Source organism: Dendrobates tinctorius, unplaced genomic scaffold, assembly GCF_039654945.1.
Source record: "Dendrobates tinctorius isolate UK_male_01 unplaced genomic scaffold, ASM3965494v1 ptg000197l, whole genome shotgun sequence".
NCBI lineage: Eukaryota > Metazoa > Chordata > Amphibia > Anura > Dendrobatidae > Dendrobates > Dendrobates tinctorius.
Window position 1 is genome coordinate 5,450,630 of NW_027361864.1, and position 20,107 is coordinate 5,470,736.

General features: G+C 45.6%; 1 protein-coding gene across 4 annotated transcripts in view; it reads left to right on the top strand.

Moving 5' to 3' along the window:
* The window catches only part of DCAF12 (DDB1 and CUL4 associated factor 12), a 65,387-nt gene that overhangs the window by 18,860 nt on the left and 26,420 nt on the right, over positions 1-20,107 (top strand). For 3 of the 4 annotated variants that reach the window (XM_073553174.1, XM_073553175.1, XM_073553176.1), the window contains exons 2-5: positions 5,250-5,504; positions 13,440-13,646; positions 15,155-15,215; positions 17,302-17,495. In XM_073553174.1, coding sequence (XP_073409275.1) covers positions 5,250-5,504; positions 13,440-13,646; positions 15,155-15,215; positions 17,302-17,495 — 717 coding nt within the window. The remainder of the gene's footprint in view (positions 1-5,249; positions 5,505-13,439; positions 13,647-15,154; positions 15,216-17,301; positions 17,496-20,107) is intronic. The other variant, XM_073553177.1, reaches the window with a different exon arrangement.

Sequence of the window (20,107 nt, forward strand, 5' to 3'; positions counted from 1 at the left end):
GCAATTTCACACATCCAGATAATTCCGGTAACGGAAAACACGGTACCGGAGATATCCGTGTGGCACATGTGTGCCGCATCATTACCACACCTGACTTTCCTCCGGGGAAGTAGTGCTACAGTAGGCCACTGTTCCTCCGCATATGGTGCTGAACGTGGCTCTCATTCTCCCTGCTCTGCCGGCAAAAGCGTGTGCAGGGAAGAATGACTGGAAAAAAAAAAAGATTTGGGGTCCTCCTTATATTTTTAACCAACCCGGCAAAACTAACAGGTGCGGGCTGCTACTTTCAGGCTGGTAAGGGGCCATGAATATGGCCCAAATAAATCAGTAGCCTGCAGCTACACAGAAAAGGCGCATCTATTAGATGCGCCTATTCTGGAGCTTTGTCGGGTTCTTCCCACTTGCCCTGTAGCAGTGGCAAGTGGGATCATAAGGGGTTAATGTCACCTTTCTATTGTAAGGTGACATTAAGCCTGGCCTTTTCTGGGCAGCTGCGGGCTGCTGTTTTTAGGCTGGGGGGGGACCATATTCATGGCCCCTTACCAGCCTGAGAATAGCAGCCTGCACCTGTTAGTTTTGCCTGGTTGGTTAAAAATATAAGAAGGACCCCACGTCAGTTTATTTTCCTTCATTCTTCCCTACTTGCGCTGTTGCTGGCAGAGCAGGGAGAATGACAGCCGCGTTCAGCACCACATGTAGGGGAACAGCGTTTACAGTAGCGCTTCTTCCCCGGCAGCCGTCCGTACTGACGGAGGACTGTGTACACTGTTCTCCGTGTGCACATGTGCCGCACGTATTGCAGCCCGTGTATCCGTGTCAAAACGGACATGTCTGCGTGTTTTGCACACGGTCCGTGTGTCCGTGAATGCACGCTGACATCTGCGTAGACCCATTCATTTGAATGTGTCTACGTGTGCCGTACCGGAGCCACTGACGTATGAAACAGGCCTTACAGGGCTGCCCTGTCCCCCCCAGCAGTGCCAGGTATTGCTGCATCTTTCCTGCATTACTTATGGTGATGCAGCTTTCTTTCATGATAAAGAAAGTGAAGAAAAATAATAAAATTAATGTAATGTGGTTTCATTAGTGTCAACACCCTCTTATAATCGGATGTTTGACCTATTCTGAACAAACCAATCGTATTTACGTTCATGACACATAGTAGTCAGAACATGGCTGTCTTTGTTTAGTGATTCTGATTGACCCCATATAAAGTTTTGCTGTTCTTATAGTAGGATTTTACTGACATTTTTTAGTTGGATTTTACAGCAGAAGCCATGGTCTGTAAATAGCTGACAGCACAGCAAAGGGAACTCGTTGTTGAATGTGATCAGTCATGAGGGGGGTACAAAATATGCATTTGATATACCATATAACATTGTGAAGATGTCATCAAGAAGTGGCTTAAATTTGGCACAGAAAGACTTTATCTAGAACTGAACATCTCAAAAATTGATAAAAAGACTAGAAGAAAATTGGTCTAGGAGGCTGCCAAGAGTTCTACAGCAACATTAAAGAAGCTGCAGAGATTTCTGGCAAGACTGGTTGTGTACTGCATGTGACATCAAGGCCTCCTTATGTTTGGTCTGTGGGGTAGGGTGGAAAGACTGAAGCTTTTTCTTACAAAGAAAAACACCTAAGCCCGGCTATATTATGCCAAAACCTACAAAAATTCTGCCAAAAGATTGGGGAAAACATGTACTGGTCTGATGAGACCAAGGTTGAAGTTTTTGACCATAATTTCAAAACGTTAGTTTCGCACAAAGCCAACATTACACATCACCAAAAGAACACCATACCCCCAGTGAAGTATAGTGGAGACAGCATTATGCTTTGTGGATGTATTTCACTCTCTGGAATGGAAACTTTAATCAAGGTTGAGGGAATTATAAACATTTCCAGTATCAGTTAATTTTGCATCAAAACCTTATAGCTTGTGTTAGCAAGATAAACAGAAATGTCACCTTTCAGTGACGACTCTAAGCATACCTCCAAATCAACAGAATAATGGCTTTGTCTGAAGATCAAAGTTTTGGGTGGCCCAGACCTGAATCCAGTTGAAAATGTGGGTGTCCTGAAGAGGGCCCTGTGCGCAGGAGATGCCCTCGCAATCTGACATATTTGGAGCTATTGCAAGGAAGAGCGGGCAAAGATTAATTCTACAACCCCTGGTAAAAATTATGGAATCACCGGCCTTAGAGGATGTTCATTCAGGTGTTTAATTTTGTAGAAAAAAAGCAGATCACAGACATGGCACAAAACTAAAGTCAATTCAAATGGCAACTTTCTGGCTTTAAAAAACACTAAAAGAAATCAAACAAAAAATGTGGTTATAAATGGTATATTCTCTAACTGGGTCGCTGTGACCAGTGGGGTATCGCAGGGGTCGGTGTTGGGACCTATTCTCTTCAACATATTTATTAACGAACTGGTAGAAGGTTTGCACAGTAAAATATCGATATTTACAGATGATACAAAACTATGTAAAGCAGTCAATACACGAGAAGATAGTATTCTGCTACAGTTGGATCTGGATAAGATGGAAATTTGGGCCGAAAGGTGGCGGATGCAGTTTAACAATGATAAATGTAAGGTTATACACATGGGAAGAAGGAATCAATATCGCCATTACACACTGAACGGTAAACCACTGGGTAAATCTGACATGGAGAAGGACTTGGGGATCCTAGTTAATGATAATCTTACCTGGAGCATCCAGTGCCAGGCAGCGGATGCCAAGGCAAACAGGATCATGGGGTGCATTAAAAGAGGTCTGGATACACATGAGAGCATTATACTGCCTCGGTACAAATCCCTGGTTAGACCGCACATGGATTACTGTGTACAGTTTGTACAGTTTTGGGCACCGGTGCTCAGGAAGGATATAATGGAACTAGAGTGGGTACAAAGGAGGGCAACAAAATTAATAAAGGGGATGGGGGAACTACAATACCCAGAGAGATTAGCAAAATTAGGATTATTCAGTCTAGAAAAAAGACGACTGAGGGGCGATCTAATAACCATGTATAAGTATATAAGGGGACAATACAAATATCTCTCCGAGGATCTGTGTATACCAAGTAAGGTGACGGTCACAAGGGGGCATTCTCTGCGTCTGGAGGAGAAAAGGTTTCTTTACTGTTAGGGCAGTGAGAATCTGGAATTCCCTGCCTGAGGAGGTGGTGATGGCGAACTCAGTCGAAGGGTTCGAGAGGTCTGGATGTCTTCCTGGAGCGTAACAATATTGTATCTTACAGTTATTGTTAGGTTCTTTAGAAGGGCGTAGATCTGTGGATTTATTCTGACAGAATTTTATAGGCCGAACTGGATGGACTAATGTCTTTTTTCGGCCTTACTAACTAACTATGTTACTATGTAAATGTGGTAGTCAGTAATGGTTGGTTTTAAAAAGTAATCACAGGGGAAAAATTATGGAATCACTCAATTCTGAGGGAAAAAATTATGGAATCACCCTGTAAATTTTCATTCCAAAACTAACACTTGCATCTAATTAGATCTGCTTGTTAGTCTGCATCTAAAAAGGAGTGATCACACCTTGGAGAGCTGTTGCACCAAGTGGACTGACATGAATCATGGCTCGAACACCAGAGATGTCAATTGAAAGAAAGGAGAGGATTATCAAACTCTTAAAAGAGGGTAAATCATCACGCAATGATGCAAAAGATGTTGGTTATACACAGTCAGCTGTGTCTAAAATCTGGACCAAATACAAACAACATGGGAAGGTTGTTAAAGGCAAACATACTGGTAGATCAAGGAAAACATCAGAGCGTCAAGACCAGAAACTTAAAGCAACAGGTCTCCAAAACAGGAAATGCACAACAAAACAAATGAACGAATGGGAGGAAACTGGAGTCAACGTCTGTGACCGAACTGTAAGAAACTGCCTAAAGGAAATGGGATTTACATACAGAAAAGCTAAATGAAAGCCATCATTAACACCTAAACAGAAAAAAACAAGGTTACAATGGGCTAAGGAAAAGCAATCGTGGACTGTGGATGACTAGATGTCAGTCCTATTCAGTGATGAATCGTGAATCTGCATTGGGCAAGGTGATGATGCTGGAACTTTTGTTTGGTGCCATTCCAATGAGATTTATAAAGATGACTGCCTGAAGAGAACATGCAAATTTCCAGTCATTGATGATATGGGGCTGCATGTCAGGTAAAGGCACTGGGGAGATGGCTGTCATTACATCTTCAATAAATGCACAAGTTTATGTTGATATTTTGGACACTTTTCTTATCCCATCAATTGAAAGAATGTTTGGGGATGATGAAATCATTTTTCAAGATGATAATGCATCCTGCCATAGAGCAAAAACTGTGCAAACATTCCTTGAAAAAAGACACATAAGGTCAATGTCATGGCCTGCAAATAGTCCGGATCTCAATCCAATATCTTTGGTGGAAGTTGAAGAAAATGGTCCATGACAAAGCTCCAACCTGCAAAGCTGATCTGGCAACAGCAATCACAGAAAGTTGGAGCCAGATTGATGAAGAGTACTGTTTGACACTCATTACGTCCATGCCTCAGAGACTGCAAGCTGTTAGAAAAGCCAGAGGTGGTGCAACAAAAGACTAGTGATGTGTTGGAGTGTTTTCTTGTTTGTTTTTCATGATTCCATAACTTTTCCCCTCTGCTTGGTTTGAAAAATAACCATTACTGACTACCACATTTTTTGCTCTTGATTTCTTTTAGTGTTTCTTAAAGCCAGAAAGTTGCCATTTGAATTGACTTTAGTTTTGGGCCATGTCTGTGATCTGCTTTTTTTTTTCTACAAAATTAAACAACTGAATGAACATCCTCCAAGGCCAGTGATTCCATAATTTTTGCCAGGGGTAGTAGATGTGTTGTGTGCTGATAGACTGCTACCCAAAAAGACTGAATGCAAAGGGAACGTTCACAAAGTATTAGTTTAAGGGTGTGTATATTTATGCAGCCACTTTGTGTATTTTCCATCTGAAAAAATTCCGTTTTTCTCAATGGATCTGTACCGATTATGGGTGACCTTAAAGGTTGGAAAAAGTTTTGGAATAACTCTTCATGGTTTGAGATATATATATATATATATATATATTTTTTACATGGCAAAAACCTGACCTGTTAATAGAGGTGTGTAGACTCCTTATAGCCACTGTAGAGACAGCGTAAACAATTTTACAGGTTTGAGATCGCTGCAAACTGCTCCCGATATTTTAGCTTCTTGCGCTTAATTATTTTGCAGGCTAATTGGGATCCTGTGGCTCATAAGCGCAGGCGGCTTCCTCCAGAGAAGAAGTCTATGGTGTGTTATCTGAAAGCCAGGGAGTTGAAGGCACAGGATGACCCCAGTTACCACCGCCTGTTGCGGGGCTGCGCGGCTCAAGCACTCCCTGGCATCCTGAAGGAGAGGGAGTTCCAGCTTGGAACCCTCAACAAAGTGTTTGCGTCGCAGTGGCTGAACCATCGCCAAGTCGTCTGCGGTACCAAATGCAATACAGTAAGTTTATTGAATGTTTGCCTCGTCTCATTGTATATGTTTAGTGGAGGCTGAAGAATATGGCGCTTCTACATTCTTTTGCAAAAAAATTTTGATAGGGGGAAAATTCCTTTTGTGCAATAGAACACGTAGTAGGAAAATGGTCAAACGCTGACAGCGGCATTTAACAAGCATTTCCGGCCGCCAGGTGGGAAATACGCACATCACTGACCGCCATCATGTGATCAGGGGTCAGCTATGCGTTGGCATAACAACCTGGAGACCTCTATGGTTGTTGATGCCGGATTGCTAAGCGCCACCCGGTGGTGGGCGCTCATAGCAATGCTGTAATTCGGCTACATGTAGGTGATCTGTTCATCGCCTATATGTACCAGAGCCAATCAGGCTATGGCAGCTTGGCTATTGAAGCATGCCAAAAAAAAAAATGTTTTTAAAAATGTGAAAAAATAAAAGAAAGTTTAAATCGCCCCCCTTTCTCCCCATTCAAAATAAAACAAAGAAAAATCACACCTATTAGGTATCGCTGCGTTCTGAATCGCCCGATCTATCAGTAAAAACAAGGATTAACCCTATCGCTAAACAGCGGGAAAAAAACACGACATTGAGTTAAAATGCAATAACTGGCGATCAAAAGATCATATCTGCACATAAATGGTATCATTAAAAACGTCAGCTCAGCGCACAAAAAATAAGCCCTCACCCAGCCCCAGATCACGAAAATTGGAGACGCTATGGGTATCGGGAAAATGGCACAATTTTTTTTTTTTTTTTTTTTTTTATTTCCTAGCAAACTTTGGAATTTTTTTTCACCACTCAGATAAAAAAAGAACCTAGATATGTTTGATGTCTATGAACTCGTAATGACCTGGAGAATCATAATGGCAGGTCACTCTTAGCATTTAGTGAATCTAGCAAAAAAAGACAAACAAAAAACCTGTGAAATTTCACTTTTTTTGCAATTTCACTGCACTTGGAATTTTTTTCCCGTTTTCGAGTACACGACAAGCTTAAAACAATGATGTCTTTCAAAAGTACAACTTGTCCCGCAAAAAATAAGCCCTCACATGGCCATATTGACGGAAAAGTAAAAAAGTTATGGCTCTGGGAAGAAGGGGAGCGAAAAATGAAACCACAAAACCGAAAAAAGCTCCTGTCATTAGAGGGTTAAACGTTCTGTAGACAAATCACACCTGTAATTTGCAGCAAAACCTGCAGTTTTTATTGCAATGAGAGCAGGTTAGCATTAAAAAGAAGAAATGCATGAGAAAATGGCATAAAGATATGACCACTAGGTGTCCACAGCAGCGGAGGTATGTGTACCCCAACAGTTTGACTGACAGCTAGCACTGATGCACTGCAGAGCCGTCTGTTGGTCAAAATGCCTGGGGCATGCATACGGCCACTGCGTTCAATCCTGTGAGTAGTGACTGTAGCCACATCAGCACGCCTGTATGACTGATTTCTCCTCAGGAAAATCAAGTTAATTTTCTCTTGGGTGCTGCACTTTCAGGCCGGGCACGTTCCTAACACTACTAGCCTGTAAGTAAGTTTGGATATAATGCTACAGTGGGGAAAAAATTATTTAGTCAGCCACCAATTGTACAAGTTCTCCAACTTAAATAGATGAGAGGCCTGTAATTGACATCATAGGTAGACCACAACTATGAGAGTCAAAATGAGAAAACAAATCCAGAAAATCACTTTGTCTGATTTGACAAGATTTATTTTTCAAATTATGGTGGAAAATAAGTACTTGAAGTTCATCTCAATATTTTGTTATATATCCTTTATTAGCAATGACAGAGGTGAAACGTTTTCTGTAAGTCTTCACAAGGTTGGCACACACTGTTGGTGGAATGTTGGCCCATTCCTCCATGCAGATCTCCTCTAGAGCAGTGATGTTTTGGGCCTGTCGCTGGGCAACACGGACTTTCAAATCCCTCCAAAGGTTTTCTATGGGGTTGAGATCTGGAGACTGGCTAGGCCACTCCAGGACCTTCATATGCTTGTTACAAAGCCACTCCTTCATTGCCCCGGTAGTGTGCTTGGGATCATCATGCTGAAACACCCATCCACGTTTCTTCTTCAATGCCCTTGCTGATGGAATGAGATTTGCACTCAACATCTCACGATACATGGCCCCATTCATTTTTTCATGTACACGGATCAGTCGTCCTGGTCTCTTTGCAGAGAAAAAGCCCCAAAGCATGATGTTGCCACCCCCATGCTTCACAGTAGGTATGGTGTTCTTTGGATGCAACTCAGTATTTTGTTTCCTCCAAACACTGCGAGTTTTGTTTCTACAAAACAGTTCTGCTTTGGTTTCATCAGACCATAGGACATTCTCCCAAATGCTCTTCTGGATAACCCAAATGCTCTCTAGCAAACTTCAGACGGGCCCGGACATGTCTGGCACTGCAGGATCGGAGTTCCTGGCGGCGTAGTGTGTTACTGATGGTAGCCTTTGTTACGGTGGTCCCAGTTCTATGCAGGTCATTCATTAGGTGCCCCCCCCCATGTGGTTCTGGGATTTTTGCTCACCGTTCTTATCATTTTGAACCCATGGGGTGAGAACTTGCATGGAGCCCCAGATGAGGGAGATTATCAGTGGTCTTGTATGTATTCCATTTTCTTATTATTGCTCCCACAGTTGATTTCATCACACCAAGCTGCTTGCCTATTGCAGATTCAGCCTTTCCTACCTGGTGCAGGGCTACAATTTTGTTTCTGGTGTCCTTTGACAGCTCTTTGGTCTTCACCATAGTGGAGATTGGAGTGTGACTGAGGTTGTGGACAGGTGTGTTTTATACTGATAGCAAGTTCAAATAGGTGCCATTACTACAGGTAGAAAAATATTATGAATTGCGAGTCCTCAGTGGTTGATACCGTTTAATGGCTAACTGAAAAGATGGTAACAAATTGCAAGCTTTCGAGGTTACTCAATTCTCCATCAGGTCTCTGCATTATTTCTGTGTGATGTTATGTATAAATGTGATTCTTCAGATTTTGTATGCGTGATGAAGAGACCTGAGTAGCCTCGAAAGCTTGCAATTTGTTACCATCTTTTCAGTTAACCATTAAAAGGTATCAACCACTGAGGACTCTCAATTCTTAATATTTTTCAATCTACTGGCTAACACGGTACAAAGATATAGATCTTTACTACAGGTAATGAGTGGAAATAAAGTCCGTGGAGCCTCATTTAAGTGTCTCAAACATGGGACTAGCCAGATCTTCCTCCAGGGAAGTACCCAGCCAAGGGGTGGCTCCTTTCGGAAACCACCATATTAAGTGGAGTAGTAGGTAATGAGTGGAGGACAGAGGAGCCTCTTAAAGAAGTTGTTACAGGTATGTGAGAGCCAGTAATCTTGCATGTTTTTAGGTGACCAAATACTTATTTTCCACCATAATTTGAAAAATAAATCTTGCCAAATCAGACAAGGTGATTTCTACTTCGCCTCATTGGGGGACACAGGACCATGGGTGTTATGCTGCTGCCACTAGGAGGCTGAAAATAACTGAATACAAAAAAGGTTAGCTCCTCCTCTGCAGTATACACCCTCATGCTGGCTTCAAGAGAACCAGTTCTTGCTTAGTGTCCGTAGGAGGCACACGGGTCTGGTCTTCAGACTCCAAATTTTTTTTTCTACTTTTTCCTCGGATGAAGGGGCAACATATCTTTTCAAGGCTCCGATCTCCCCAAGCTTCCACGTATCCTCTCCTGCGACGAGGGACGCCATGTCTGAGCTGATTTTTAGGGGCGACGGGTCCCTTGAAGGGCACCGATCTCCCCGCACCATCAACAGATGAGCACATGGAGTGTCGCCTTCATGTGTACCCTCTTCTGCAGCCAGGCCTAATGGTGGACAACCAGCTCTGTCCCATCCTAGGGGATTGAACCCCTTGGATGTACAGAGGCACTTCCTTGGCATCCATGCAGCCCCCACTGCATCACCACTTTTTTTTAAGCGGATGATACAAGGAGGCGGACGGTCCCTCTCCACCTCCCTATTAAAGGAATGGTGGATTGAGGATTCCTTCTTTATCCCTGCACCGTCCAAACGATAGCGACCACACTCTGAACTGCTGAATAGAGCTGTGTAATTTGCCATCCGGCAGCTGCCGTCCGCATTATGTTGCGATAAGGCGGCTCCGGCAGCTAACCTGCAGGCAGAGCGGTCGATCTCTGCATTTTGCTCCACGGCCTTCCGGTTCCCAGTGGTGAGTACCCAGGTCAGATACGGTGGGGGACAGGGGCTCCTGAGCAAGATTTGCGTTCCTTCCGGGATCCAGCCAGCGCTGAAAATTTAGCCTCCGGCTTTTACCTCCGCTAGGCCGCAAGCTGGAGATTCCGCCCCATTGCGCGCGTTCCCAGCGACTCCGCCTCTATTGGCGCTTCTCGCAGCGCGAGATCTCCTCCCACAGGAAGTCTCGGCGGCCATTACAGGACACAGTTTCCATTGAGAGTCCTCAGCTGCCCCTCCCCTCTCCGGGTCCAGGTATCCTCTCAGAAGCACAAAGGATCGCGAGGCATAGAGCCTGGGTAAGACTATTTCTGCAGTCCATTGGCCTTTGTACCCCCCCCCCCCGGGTTGGGAGTCACCACCCCCTCTGTAGTGAGTACATGAGCCCTGCTGTTTACCTCAGGGACCAAGGCACATGCTGTGTTTTTTCCCTAATTCCCAGCTGTTTACCTTGCTGATAAATGGGATGTATCTGCCTTAGATAACGGACAGTGTGTCCTATCATTTACTTGGCTACATTTTGACAGACGATTAATCCCTGCATTGCTTGTTTTTGCTCACACTACAGAGCAGAGCGGATGTCCTTTATAGAAATGACCCTGGACACCTTCCGACGGGTTGATGCTCCCTCAAGACATCGTCCTAACACTTCATCAAATGTTATTCCAACCGGTTTGCCATGACAGTACTGGGAAGAATAGTGGAAGCAACGGAAGCGGTTCCCTTCGCTCATTTGCATCTCCGTCCCATGCAGCAGGCTCTTCTGGCGGCTTGGGACAGGAACCCGTTCTCTCTCGACCGCCGGTGCCCTTGCCCCTGCGGGGACATTGAGGTCTTCTCTCATCCAGGGAAAATTCTTTCTCCTGGTTTAATGCCTAGTGGTGTCTACAGACTCCTGTCTCCTTGGCAAGGGAGCAGTCCTTCACCACCACACTGCTCAGGGGCGCTGGTCAACTCGGGTGACAAGCCTCTCGATCTGGCCAGCTCTGCAGCAGATCCATTATCTCCTGGCAGGTCACCCCATCCAAATTCTATCGGACAAAGCCACGGCTGTGGCATATATCAGTCATCATAGGGGTACCCGCAACAGGGCGGCCATGTGCGAGGTAGCACGTATTCTCCGATTAACAGAGAGGAATCGCCTGGTATTTTCAGCAGTTCATATCCCATGTGTGAAAAATTGGGCGGCAGTTTTTCCTACCCGTCAAAGTTTCGCCTTGGGACAGTGGGAACTTCATCTGGAGGTCTTTTGACAGATCTGTATTCGTTTAAGGACTCCGGACATGGTTCTGATGGCTTCAATATTAAACACCAAGATACTCCACTTCAGAGCTCGGTCTCGGGATCCCAAGACCATCGAGGTGGATGCACAGGTTTCTCCGTGGCATCAGTTTCGTCTTCTGTACGTGTTTTCCCCCGCTTTCTTTACTTCCGAGGGTCAGCAGGAATTTCAAGGAAGAGAGATCTCCAGTAATCCTAGTCCCCTCAGATTGGCCATGCTGGGCATGGTATGCAAATCGTCGCTGATCTCCCGTGGCGACTGCCGGTTCATCCAGTTCTGCTCTGCTAATGTCCGATTTGTCATGAGAACTCAGGGGTCTTGTGTTTAACAGCTTGGCCGTTGAAGTCTGGGTGCTATCTCAAGCTGGGTTCTCTCATCAGGGGTTTCTCGCCATGAATTGCGTTTGGAAGCCTGCATCAGCTAGCATCTATCACCGCACCTGATAACCATTTTCGCATGGTACAGACACCGCGGACGTTCTTGTGTCTTCTCTGTTCCCTTCATTTTGGGAATTTTTTCCAGGCTGGCCTGGAATCAGGTTTGGCGCTCAGCTCTCTCCAAGACCAGATCTCGGCCTAACTGTTTTATTCCAGCGCAGGATTAATTCCAGTCTGCCAGTGAGGACTTTCTTTCAGGGGGTCGCCCATGTGATAACTCCCTATAGAATGCCGTCAGAGGCCTGGGGACTTTATTTTGGTCCTGGGTGCTCTTGCAGATGCCTTTCGAACCATTGCAGGACGTCTCTGTTGTGAGTTCATTTTCCCCTTCACCATTGAGGTCTGATGAACTCCCTCTTCTAGTAGTGAAGGAAGGTAGTGAGGCTGATTACCAAGCACCTGAGCAGGATGATGATGACTGGGTGACTGGAATTGCTGACTGGATATAAGGCAGCCGACGCCCTTCTGCCTTGCTGGTGATTTCCCTGAGGGATTCTAGGAGACCAGTCTGATTCCTGCTCCTCAAAAGCTAAGTTTTCTGCTCTACTTTTTGCATTTGTGTTTTGGTTTTGTTTTGCCTTGTTTTTCTGGATTTCTGCCATTCCCTGCTGGGGTGAGCTGAATTCCTTTTTGCTCTGTCTTCAGAAAATACCTGAGTACTGATATAGTCTTTTTGAAGCCTAGCCTCTTCAGGGCTTTTTTCCCTATCAGTCTGTTGGCTCTTGTTTTGGCGGATTGCAGACAGCAGCTTTTCTATCCTGTCCTATTTAGTTAGCTTTGGCCCCATCATTTGCTCAGCCTATCTTGCTGTGTGAGTGTTTTTTCATCTTGCTTCACCGTCATTATATGTTGGGGGCTGCCTATTGCTTTGGGGTCTGCTCTGGGGCAGTTTAGATTTCCCTTTCTGTCTTTAAGCTATTTAGTGCTCTGGCTGTGATCGAGGGGTCTAGGGCACCGTGGGAACCCCCCACGGCTACTGCTAGTTGTTGTTGTTAGGTTCAGGGGTCTGCAATCCGATAGCTGCCAACTTCTCTGGTTTTCTGGACTTAGCTAGTATTTCTGTTTTTTGCCTCCTACGGTGACTCATTCATAACACATGGGGTTTGACCTGTTATGTGGTTCCCCACTCAGGGACTGCTTTGGAACGTCCCATGGTTTGTGTCCCCCAATGAGGCGAAGGAGAAATGGGGATTTTTGTGTACTCACCATAAAATCATTTTCTCAGAGCCACTCATTGGGGGACACAGCACCCACCTTGTTAACCTTCTGGCTTGTTCTTGTTTTATTTAGCTTGATGTGTTGCACTCTGATATGATGTTAATGATCTCCTACTGCTTTTGCACTGAATGGTTCTCTTGGAGCCAGCATGAGGGTGTATACTGCAGAGGAAGGGCTAACCTTTTTTGTATTCATTTAGTGTCAGCCTCCTAGTGGCAGCAGCATAACACCCATGGTCTGTGTCCCCCAATGAGTGGCTCAGAGAAAAGGATTTTACGGTGAGTACACAAAAATCCCTATTTTCTGGATTTGTCTTCTCATTTTGACTCTCATAGTTGTGGTTTACCTATGATGTCTATTACAGGCGCCTCTCATCTTTTTAAGTGGTAGAACTTGCACAATTGGTGGCTCACTGAATACTTTTTTCCCGACACTGTATATAGACACATCACTTTGCTGCACCGACTCACGCTATGCAGGAGCACGCAGTTTATATCTGTTGCTGGGGCCATGATGGGGGGACACAATATCTCTGCATACCACTCCACATCCCCTCTATGTGATCTGATAGAGGCTACAATTGTTTTTTCGCTGAGGTCATTGTTCTATTTCTGGGTATCGGGTGTAGATTGTCTTTGTATTGAGCGTTTCCTAAAATACCGAAAGTCTCCTGATAAATCTGTAAATGTGCATTATTTTCCAAACTTAATTCCCCCTGCTTTTTTGTTCTTCTTTTTTTTTTTTTTTTCATTAGTTATTTGTGGTGGATGTACAGACTGGACAGATTACAAAGATCCCCATCCTAAAAGATCGAGAACCAGCCAATACGACGCCTCAGAGCTGTGGAATCCATGCCATCGAGATCAACCCTTCCCGGACACTGCTGGCTACCGGGGGAGATAACCCCAACAGTCTGGCAGTGTATCGACTGCCAACCCTGGATCCCGTCTGTGTGGGAGATGTGAGCTTTAGTTTTTATTTGGACTCCAGATATAAATAATGTAGGTTCACCCCCAGTTCTTGTGCAGCGTCATCTTGTTCTCCACGGGCATGATCGGAGAGGTAATGTGTACTGTGATGAAGCCGGGCACAGCACACCCTGTGTCTCTTCATGCGTCCATGGAGGGAAAGGCATTGGTGCAGAGCCCATGCTTTGGAGCCCGGTGGTGACTACAGCATTTGTGGGAATGTGGACCGATGCTAAAGGAGCAATATTGGACACTGGACTGCATTAATTTTATCGCTGTTATAGAATGTTAGAGTTGGGTCATCGTGTCCAACCCCCTTGGCTCAGTGCAGGATTCACTAAACAATCTCAGACAGATGTCTGTCCAGCCTCTGAAGACTTCCATTGAAGGAGAGCTCACCACCTCTCGTGGCAGCCTGTTCCACTCATTGTCAAAGTTTTTTCAAATCTTTTTCTTCTCCCTTTCAGTTTTATTCCATTGCTTCTTGTGTTTCCTTGTGCAAATGAGAATGATGATCCCTCTACACTGTGACGTCCCCTTCAGATATTTGTAGACAGCTATTAAGTCTCCTCTTAGCCTTATTTTTTGCAAGCTAAATATTCCCAAATCCTTTAAAGTTTCCTCGTAGGACATACTTTGCAGTCTGCCCACAATCCTGGTAGCTCTTCTCTGAACTTGCTCCAGTTTTTCAATGTCTTTTTAAAATGCGGTGCCCAGAACTGGACACAGTATTCCAGATGAGGCCTGACCAAGGAGGAGTAGAGGGGGATAATGACTTCACATGATCTAGACTCTATGCTTCTCTTAATACATCCTAGAACTGTGTTTCCCTTTTTCGTTGCTGCATCGCACTGTTGCTATATTTGAGAAAGACAAAAGAGGCAAGATAGTTTGGAATAATGAGGTTATCCGGTATGGCATTGTGGCGATGAACGGTAGAAAAATCACTATAGCAGTTCGTTTTTTAAATTTATACAATTTTAGTTTCCTACAGACCCCACTAGCGGGAGATCACTGCATACTGTTGTATACATTAACCTTAATAATGGTAAAACTCCAAAGCTCCATCCTAGTGAGGGCTGTAGACAAACACATTTATATTTAGAGCTTTAAATTGAATCTGACTGTATGATCTCAGCCATGTATGTTTGACTCTGGAATGCGGCGGTGCAACTGAGGAGCAAAACATGCTTTAAAAGCTGCTAAGCTGCATTGGAGACTAGTTGGGCAGGCGGGAACCTGGTGGCTTCTTGTTGTCCTGGAGTGACAGGTCTGATCCTATACCCTCACGTAGGAAGAGACTTATCAATCCAGGGCAGTGGGCAAGAGGAAGCCGCCGGGGACCAATCTGTCCGACTGGAGAACTGTTGTTGAACTCTGTGGTTAACCCCCCACATTAGTGCTTCTTAAAAAAAACTATGCATTGCTTACTTCCTACTATCATAAGCTTCTATACATCTTGTATGTCTTACCATAATTATATTTTATTTTTTCTTTAAAGGAGGGTCACAATGACTGGATATTCTCTATTGCATGGATTAGTGACACCTTGGTTGTGTCAGGTAAGTTGTTATGAGGACAAGAGTTTCCAATTGGTCTTCTACATTTAGGCCCTGATTCATTAGGACCGATAGTTTGCCCACCAGTCTTAATGAATGAAGCGTTGGCGTACAAGGCGTATACCTTTTAATGAATTTGGTTTATCTTACAAATGTTGTACGCCTCTGCCAGAAAATGTTACTCCAAATATCTGGTGTTCACTTCTGGCATAATTTGTTACTTTTCTAATTTAAAATATGATTTTTGTAATGTAAAATTTGATTAATTTGTTGGACAGGCTTTGCCCCAGCTCCAGACGCTTTAACCCCTTACTGCCATCGGATGGAATAGTACCGTCTGATGGCAGCACACCCGCTTTGACGAGGGCTCCGGTGGTGAGCCCACCTCAAAGCCGGGACATGTCAGCTGTTTTGAACAGCTGACATGTACCCGCAATAGCCGCGGGTGGAAGCGCGATCCGTCCGAGGCAATTAACTAGTTAAATGCCTCTGTCAAACTCTGACAGCGGCATTTAACAAGCACTTCCGGCCATCCGCCCGGAAATATGCTCACCGGTGACCCCCATCACGTGATCGGGGGTCATCGGTTCGTTGGCATGAGTGGTCGGCGCTCAAAGCAATTGAGCAATTCTACTATATTGAGGCAATCTGCTCATCTCTGTGTAGCAGAGGCGATCGCGCTATGACAACTTCGAGTCTCTCATGGAGGCTATTGAACCATGCCAAAAGTAAAAAAAAAAAAGTTTTTCAAAATACGAAAACAATAAAAAAAAACATAAGTTCAAATCACCCCCAAATCGCCCCATTCAAAATAAAGCAATAAAAAAATCAAACGTACACATATTTGGTATCGCCGCATTCAGAATTGCCCGATCTATCAATAAAAAAAAAAAAGGGTTAACCCGATCGCTAAACAGCGTAATGAGAAAAAAATCCAAACGCCAGAATTACGTTTTTTTTGGTCACTGCGATATTGCATTGAAATGCACTAACGGGCGATGAAAAGATCGTATCTGCACATAAATGGTATCATTGAAAACGTCAGTTTGGCGCACACAAAATAAGCTTCACCCGACCAGAAATCACGAAAAATGGAGACGCTACAGGTTTCAGAAAATGGCGCAATTTTAAATGTTTATTTTTTTTTCCTTCCACATTCCATTAATTCCTGTGAAGCACCTGAAGGGTTAATAAACTTCTTGAATGTGGTTTTGAGCACCTTGAGGGGTGCAGTTTTTAGAATGGCGTCACTTTTTGGGTATTTTCTGTTACATAGACCCCTCAAGGTTATTTCAAATGTGAGGTGGTGCCTAAAAAAATGGTTTTGTTTCATTTTATGTAAACATGAGAAATCTCTGATCACCTTTTAACCCTTATAACTAATTGTGCTTATGTAAAGTCGACATGTGTAAAATGGTTATTTATTAACTATTTTGTGTGACATAAGTCTGGTTTAAGGACCTAAAGATAAAGACTCTGTACCGTTTAGTTAACTTTATAGAAAACTGCAGGAGCTGCAGCAAAAAAAAAAAAAATGCATACCCTGTAGGGGTGTGGAAATTTCATAGCATTCTTTACTTGAATTAGAACTGGAGTCTCTTACAAGAGACTATTCAGAGACATAAAGGAAAAACATAACTTCTCCCTTCATTATAGCAGGATGCTATAGAAGCTTGCTGACTGTTTCCAAAAGTAAGCAACAGAATTGTGACTGAATCTCTGGCCTAACGCAAGATGACTACACAACGCAACGCAAGTTTCTCCAGAAAACTACCCTGCATGCACTCATTGTCATAAAACAACAAACTGTTTTATTAATCCTCTCTGTGTCCAGCGCCAAGTCTCTGCCGCTGCCCTAGGCTCTTATGTTTGGCTGCAGCAGTGACATCACATCGACATCGCTGCAGCCAATCATGAGCTTTGGCTGCTTTGTGTGTGTAGATGGCAGAAACCGCTCAGAGCCGCTGAGCTTATGATTGGCTGCAGCGATGTCGACGTGATTGCTGCAGCCAAAGAGATGTACACTTTTTATTACAAAAAAAGAAAAGACCTTTTGTCCAGATTGGTCTGAACCCCTTTCTTTTTTCAGGCTCCCGTGATGGATCCATGGCTCTTTGGGAGATTAATGACGAGGTGCTGAATGAATGCAACTTCCAGCACAGCCGCTCCCGGGTACCAGTCTATGCTCACATTTACCACAAAGCATTGAAGGACATCCCCAAAGAGAGCAGCAACTCCTCAAACTGCAAGGTCCGCGCCCTGGCATTCAACAGCAGGAAGAAGGTAACGTGTGCCCATACCTTGTCTGTTGCTCCACCGCTACTGAGCTCCTGTCTTGTGCAGAAAATTCCAGGAAACCTTCCCCTCCAAGCTGCACAGACTGTGACGACCAAACCTCTTCTCTAATGGAGATCAGGGGAACCTCTCCGCTTCTGTTGGGACTCCTGTTACTTGTGACATCTTAAAGCAGGGATGACAAACTCCAAAACAGAGATGGCCAAAAAAAAACAAAATTTGCACAAAGTTACTGGTCAACCTTGATATCTTATTAACAACCCTCCGCACAGTGTCATGATGTGCCCCACAGAGCCCTCCGCACAGTGTCATGATGTGCCCCACAGAGCCCTCCGCACAGTGTCATGATGTGCCCCACAGAGCCCTCCGCACAGTGTCATGATGTGCCCCACAGAGCCCTCCGCACAGTGTCATGATGTGCCCCACAGAGGCCTCCGCACAGTGTCATGATGGGCCCCACAGAGGCCTCCGCACAGTGTCATGATGGGCCCCACAGAGGCCTCCGCACAGTGTCATGATGGGCCCCACAGAGGCCTCCGCACAGTGTCATGATGGGCCCCACAGAGGCCTCCGCACAGTGTCATGATGGGCCCCACAGAGGCCTCCGCACAGTGTCATGATGGGCCCCACAGAGGCCTCCGCACAGTGTCATGATGGGCCCCACAGAGGCCTCCGCACAGTGTCATGATGGGCCCCACAGAGGCCTCCGCACAGTGTCATGATGGGCCCCACAGAGGCCTCCGCACAGTGTCATGATGGGCCCCACAGAGGCCTCCGCACAGTGTCATGATGGGCCCGTATGATCACCCTGTGGGCCAGAGTTTGATGTGTGTCTTACAGGAAATGCTAGAGATACTGTCAGTTTCCTTAAACATCTAGTAACACTAGTGCTAGCGGATGTAGCTGCACCATATGTCATCATAACTCTGAATATAATATATTTCTCCTACGCCTCATTGGGGGACACAGACAGTGGGTGTTATGCTGCTTGCCACTAGGAGGACACTAAGTAAACACAGAAAAAAGTTAACTCCTCCCCTGCAGTATACACCCTCTCCCTGGCTGGGAATTCCCCAGTTCTTGTCTGCAGGAGGCACTTGGGTCTGGCTTCAGACCCCACCGTTTTTATTTTATTTTTTAATTTTCTGTAAATTTTTATTTTTTAATGGAGTGAAGGGGGTGACGGTTCCTTTCAACGGCTCGCTCTCCCCCGAACCAACAACAGGCAAGCACACGGAGTATACCTCCCCGTACACTTTCCTGCGACGACTGGGGCACTGATTTTTCTGGGCGACTGTTCCTTTACGGTCCCGGACTCCCCACACGGATACGAGGGCAAGCGCGGAGCATACGGAGTGCATGGAGAAGACTTGTGGAGCTCTTCGGATGCCCTGAATCAGCCCCATAGCCTCTCTATCCCCCTGCCCATAAGGTGGATCGATTGAGGTATACCCCTTTAACAACTCCGGCTCTGCAACATCGCCCGAGAGCTTTTTTACCTCAGGATCTGAGATGGGATGAAATCTGCAGTCTCCTGGACAGCGCAGAAGGCGTGAGCACCGGATTGAAGGTATGGGGTCAGGTCCTGGTCCTTGGGAGAAGCGCTGACCTAGTCTCAGCGGCGGTACACCAGCGCCCCGTCGCGGCTCCCCCCTTCACCCGGCGCTTGCCGCGGGTAGGCCCAAAAATTTAGTCCCTGGCTTTTCGGCCTACTAGGCCACAATTTACATAGCGCCGCCCGCCGTTAGCGCCGCCGCCCATGTCTTTAGCGCCTCTCGCTCTGTACGAGAGGCGCCCTGCTAGTCTTGAGGGCCATGTCCTTAACCCCTTCTCTGCTCCTCGGGCTCTGTGACTGCTGCGGGGGTGCGCGCACGGATGGACAACACCTGGTGACGCTACAGGGCCACCGATATTCCTCCCAGGGACACAGCATCAGGACCATGGGTAAGCTGCATCTGCCTCAGAGCAAAGCTTAACCCCTTCTCTGCACATTCCCTGCAGCTGTAGCTAAGGCTCTGCTTGTAACCCTTTCAGGGACACTGTCTAAATGTAAAAAGGCAAAATGGGGGCTACTAAGAAGCACCCTGCGTCCTTTACCGCTTGTACCACAAGTCTGTCTTGCCCAGTGCCCAGACTAATCCGCTATGCACGGATTGCAACCCGGCTTGCGCTAAAACATCATCCGCCGCCGCTGCAAGGTGTTCCCTGTGTTTAGCTCCCCTGAGTGGGCTGCGCCCCTGTCACGGTCTGTGGAGTCACTGTCCAAGGCTACAGACTTCCTCCAGGAATCCTCTTTAAGTCAGAACGCGTCTTTACCGCCCGAGGAGGGCTTTGGAGACAGCCGGGAACCGTCCACCAGCAGGTGCCGTGCTCGTTCAAGGGATCCTCGGTCTTTAGAAAGTGGACCCATGACGCGTCCCCTAGTCACGCTCGCGCTTCAGCATTGTCGAGTTCTGCCTCTCGCTCTCCCTCTCCTAATGTTCGCATAGAACATGACTCTGAATTCGAGTCTGACATGTTAGTCCCTCACAATCTTCCAAATGTCCGTGAGTCGCTTGGTTCTCTTACAGAGTCAGTCAACAAGTTTTCTGAAGTTGGAC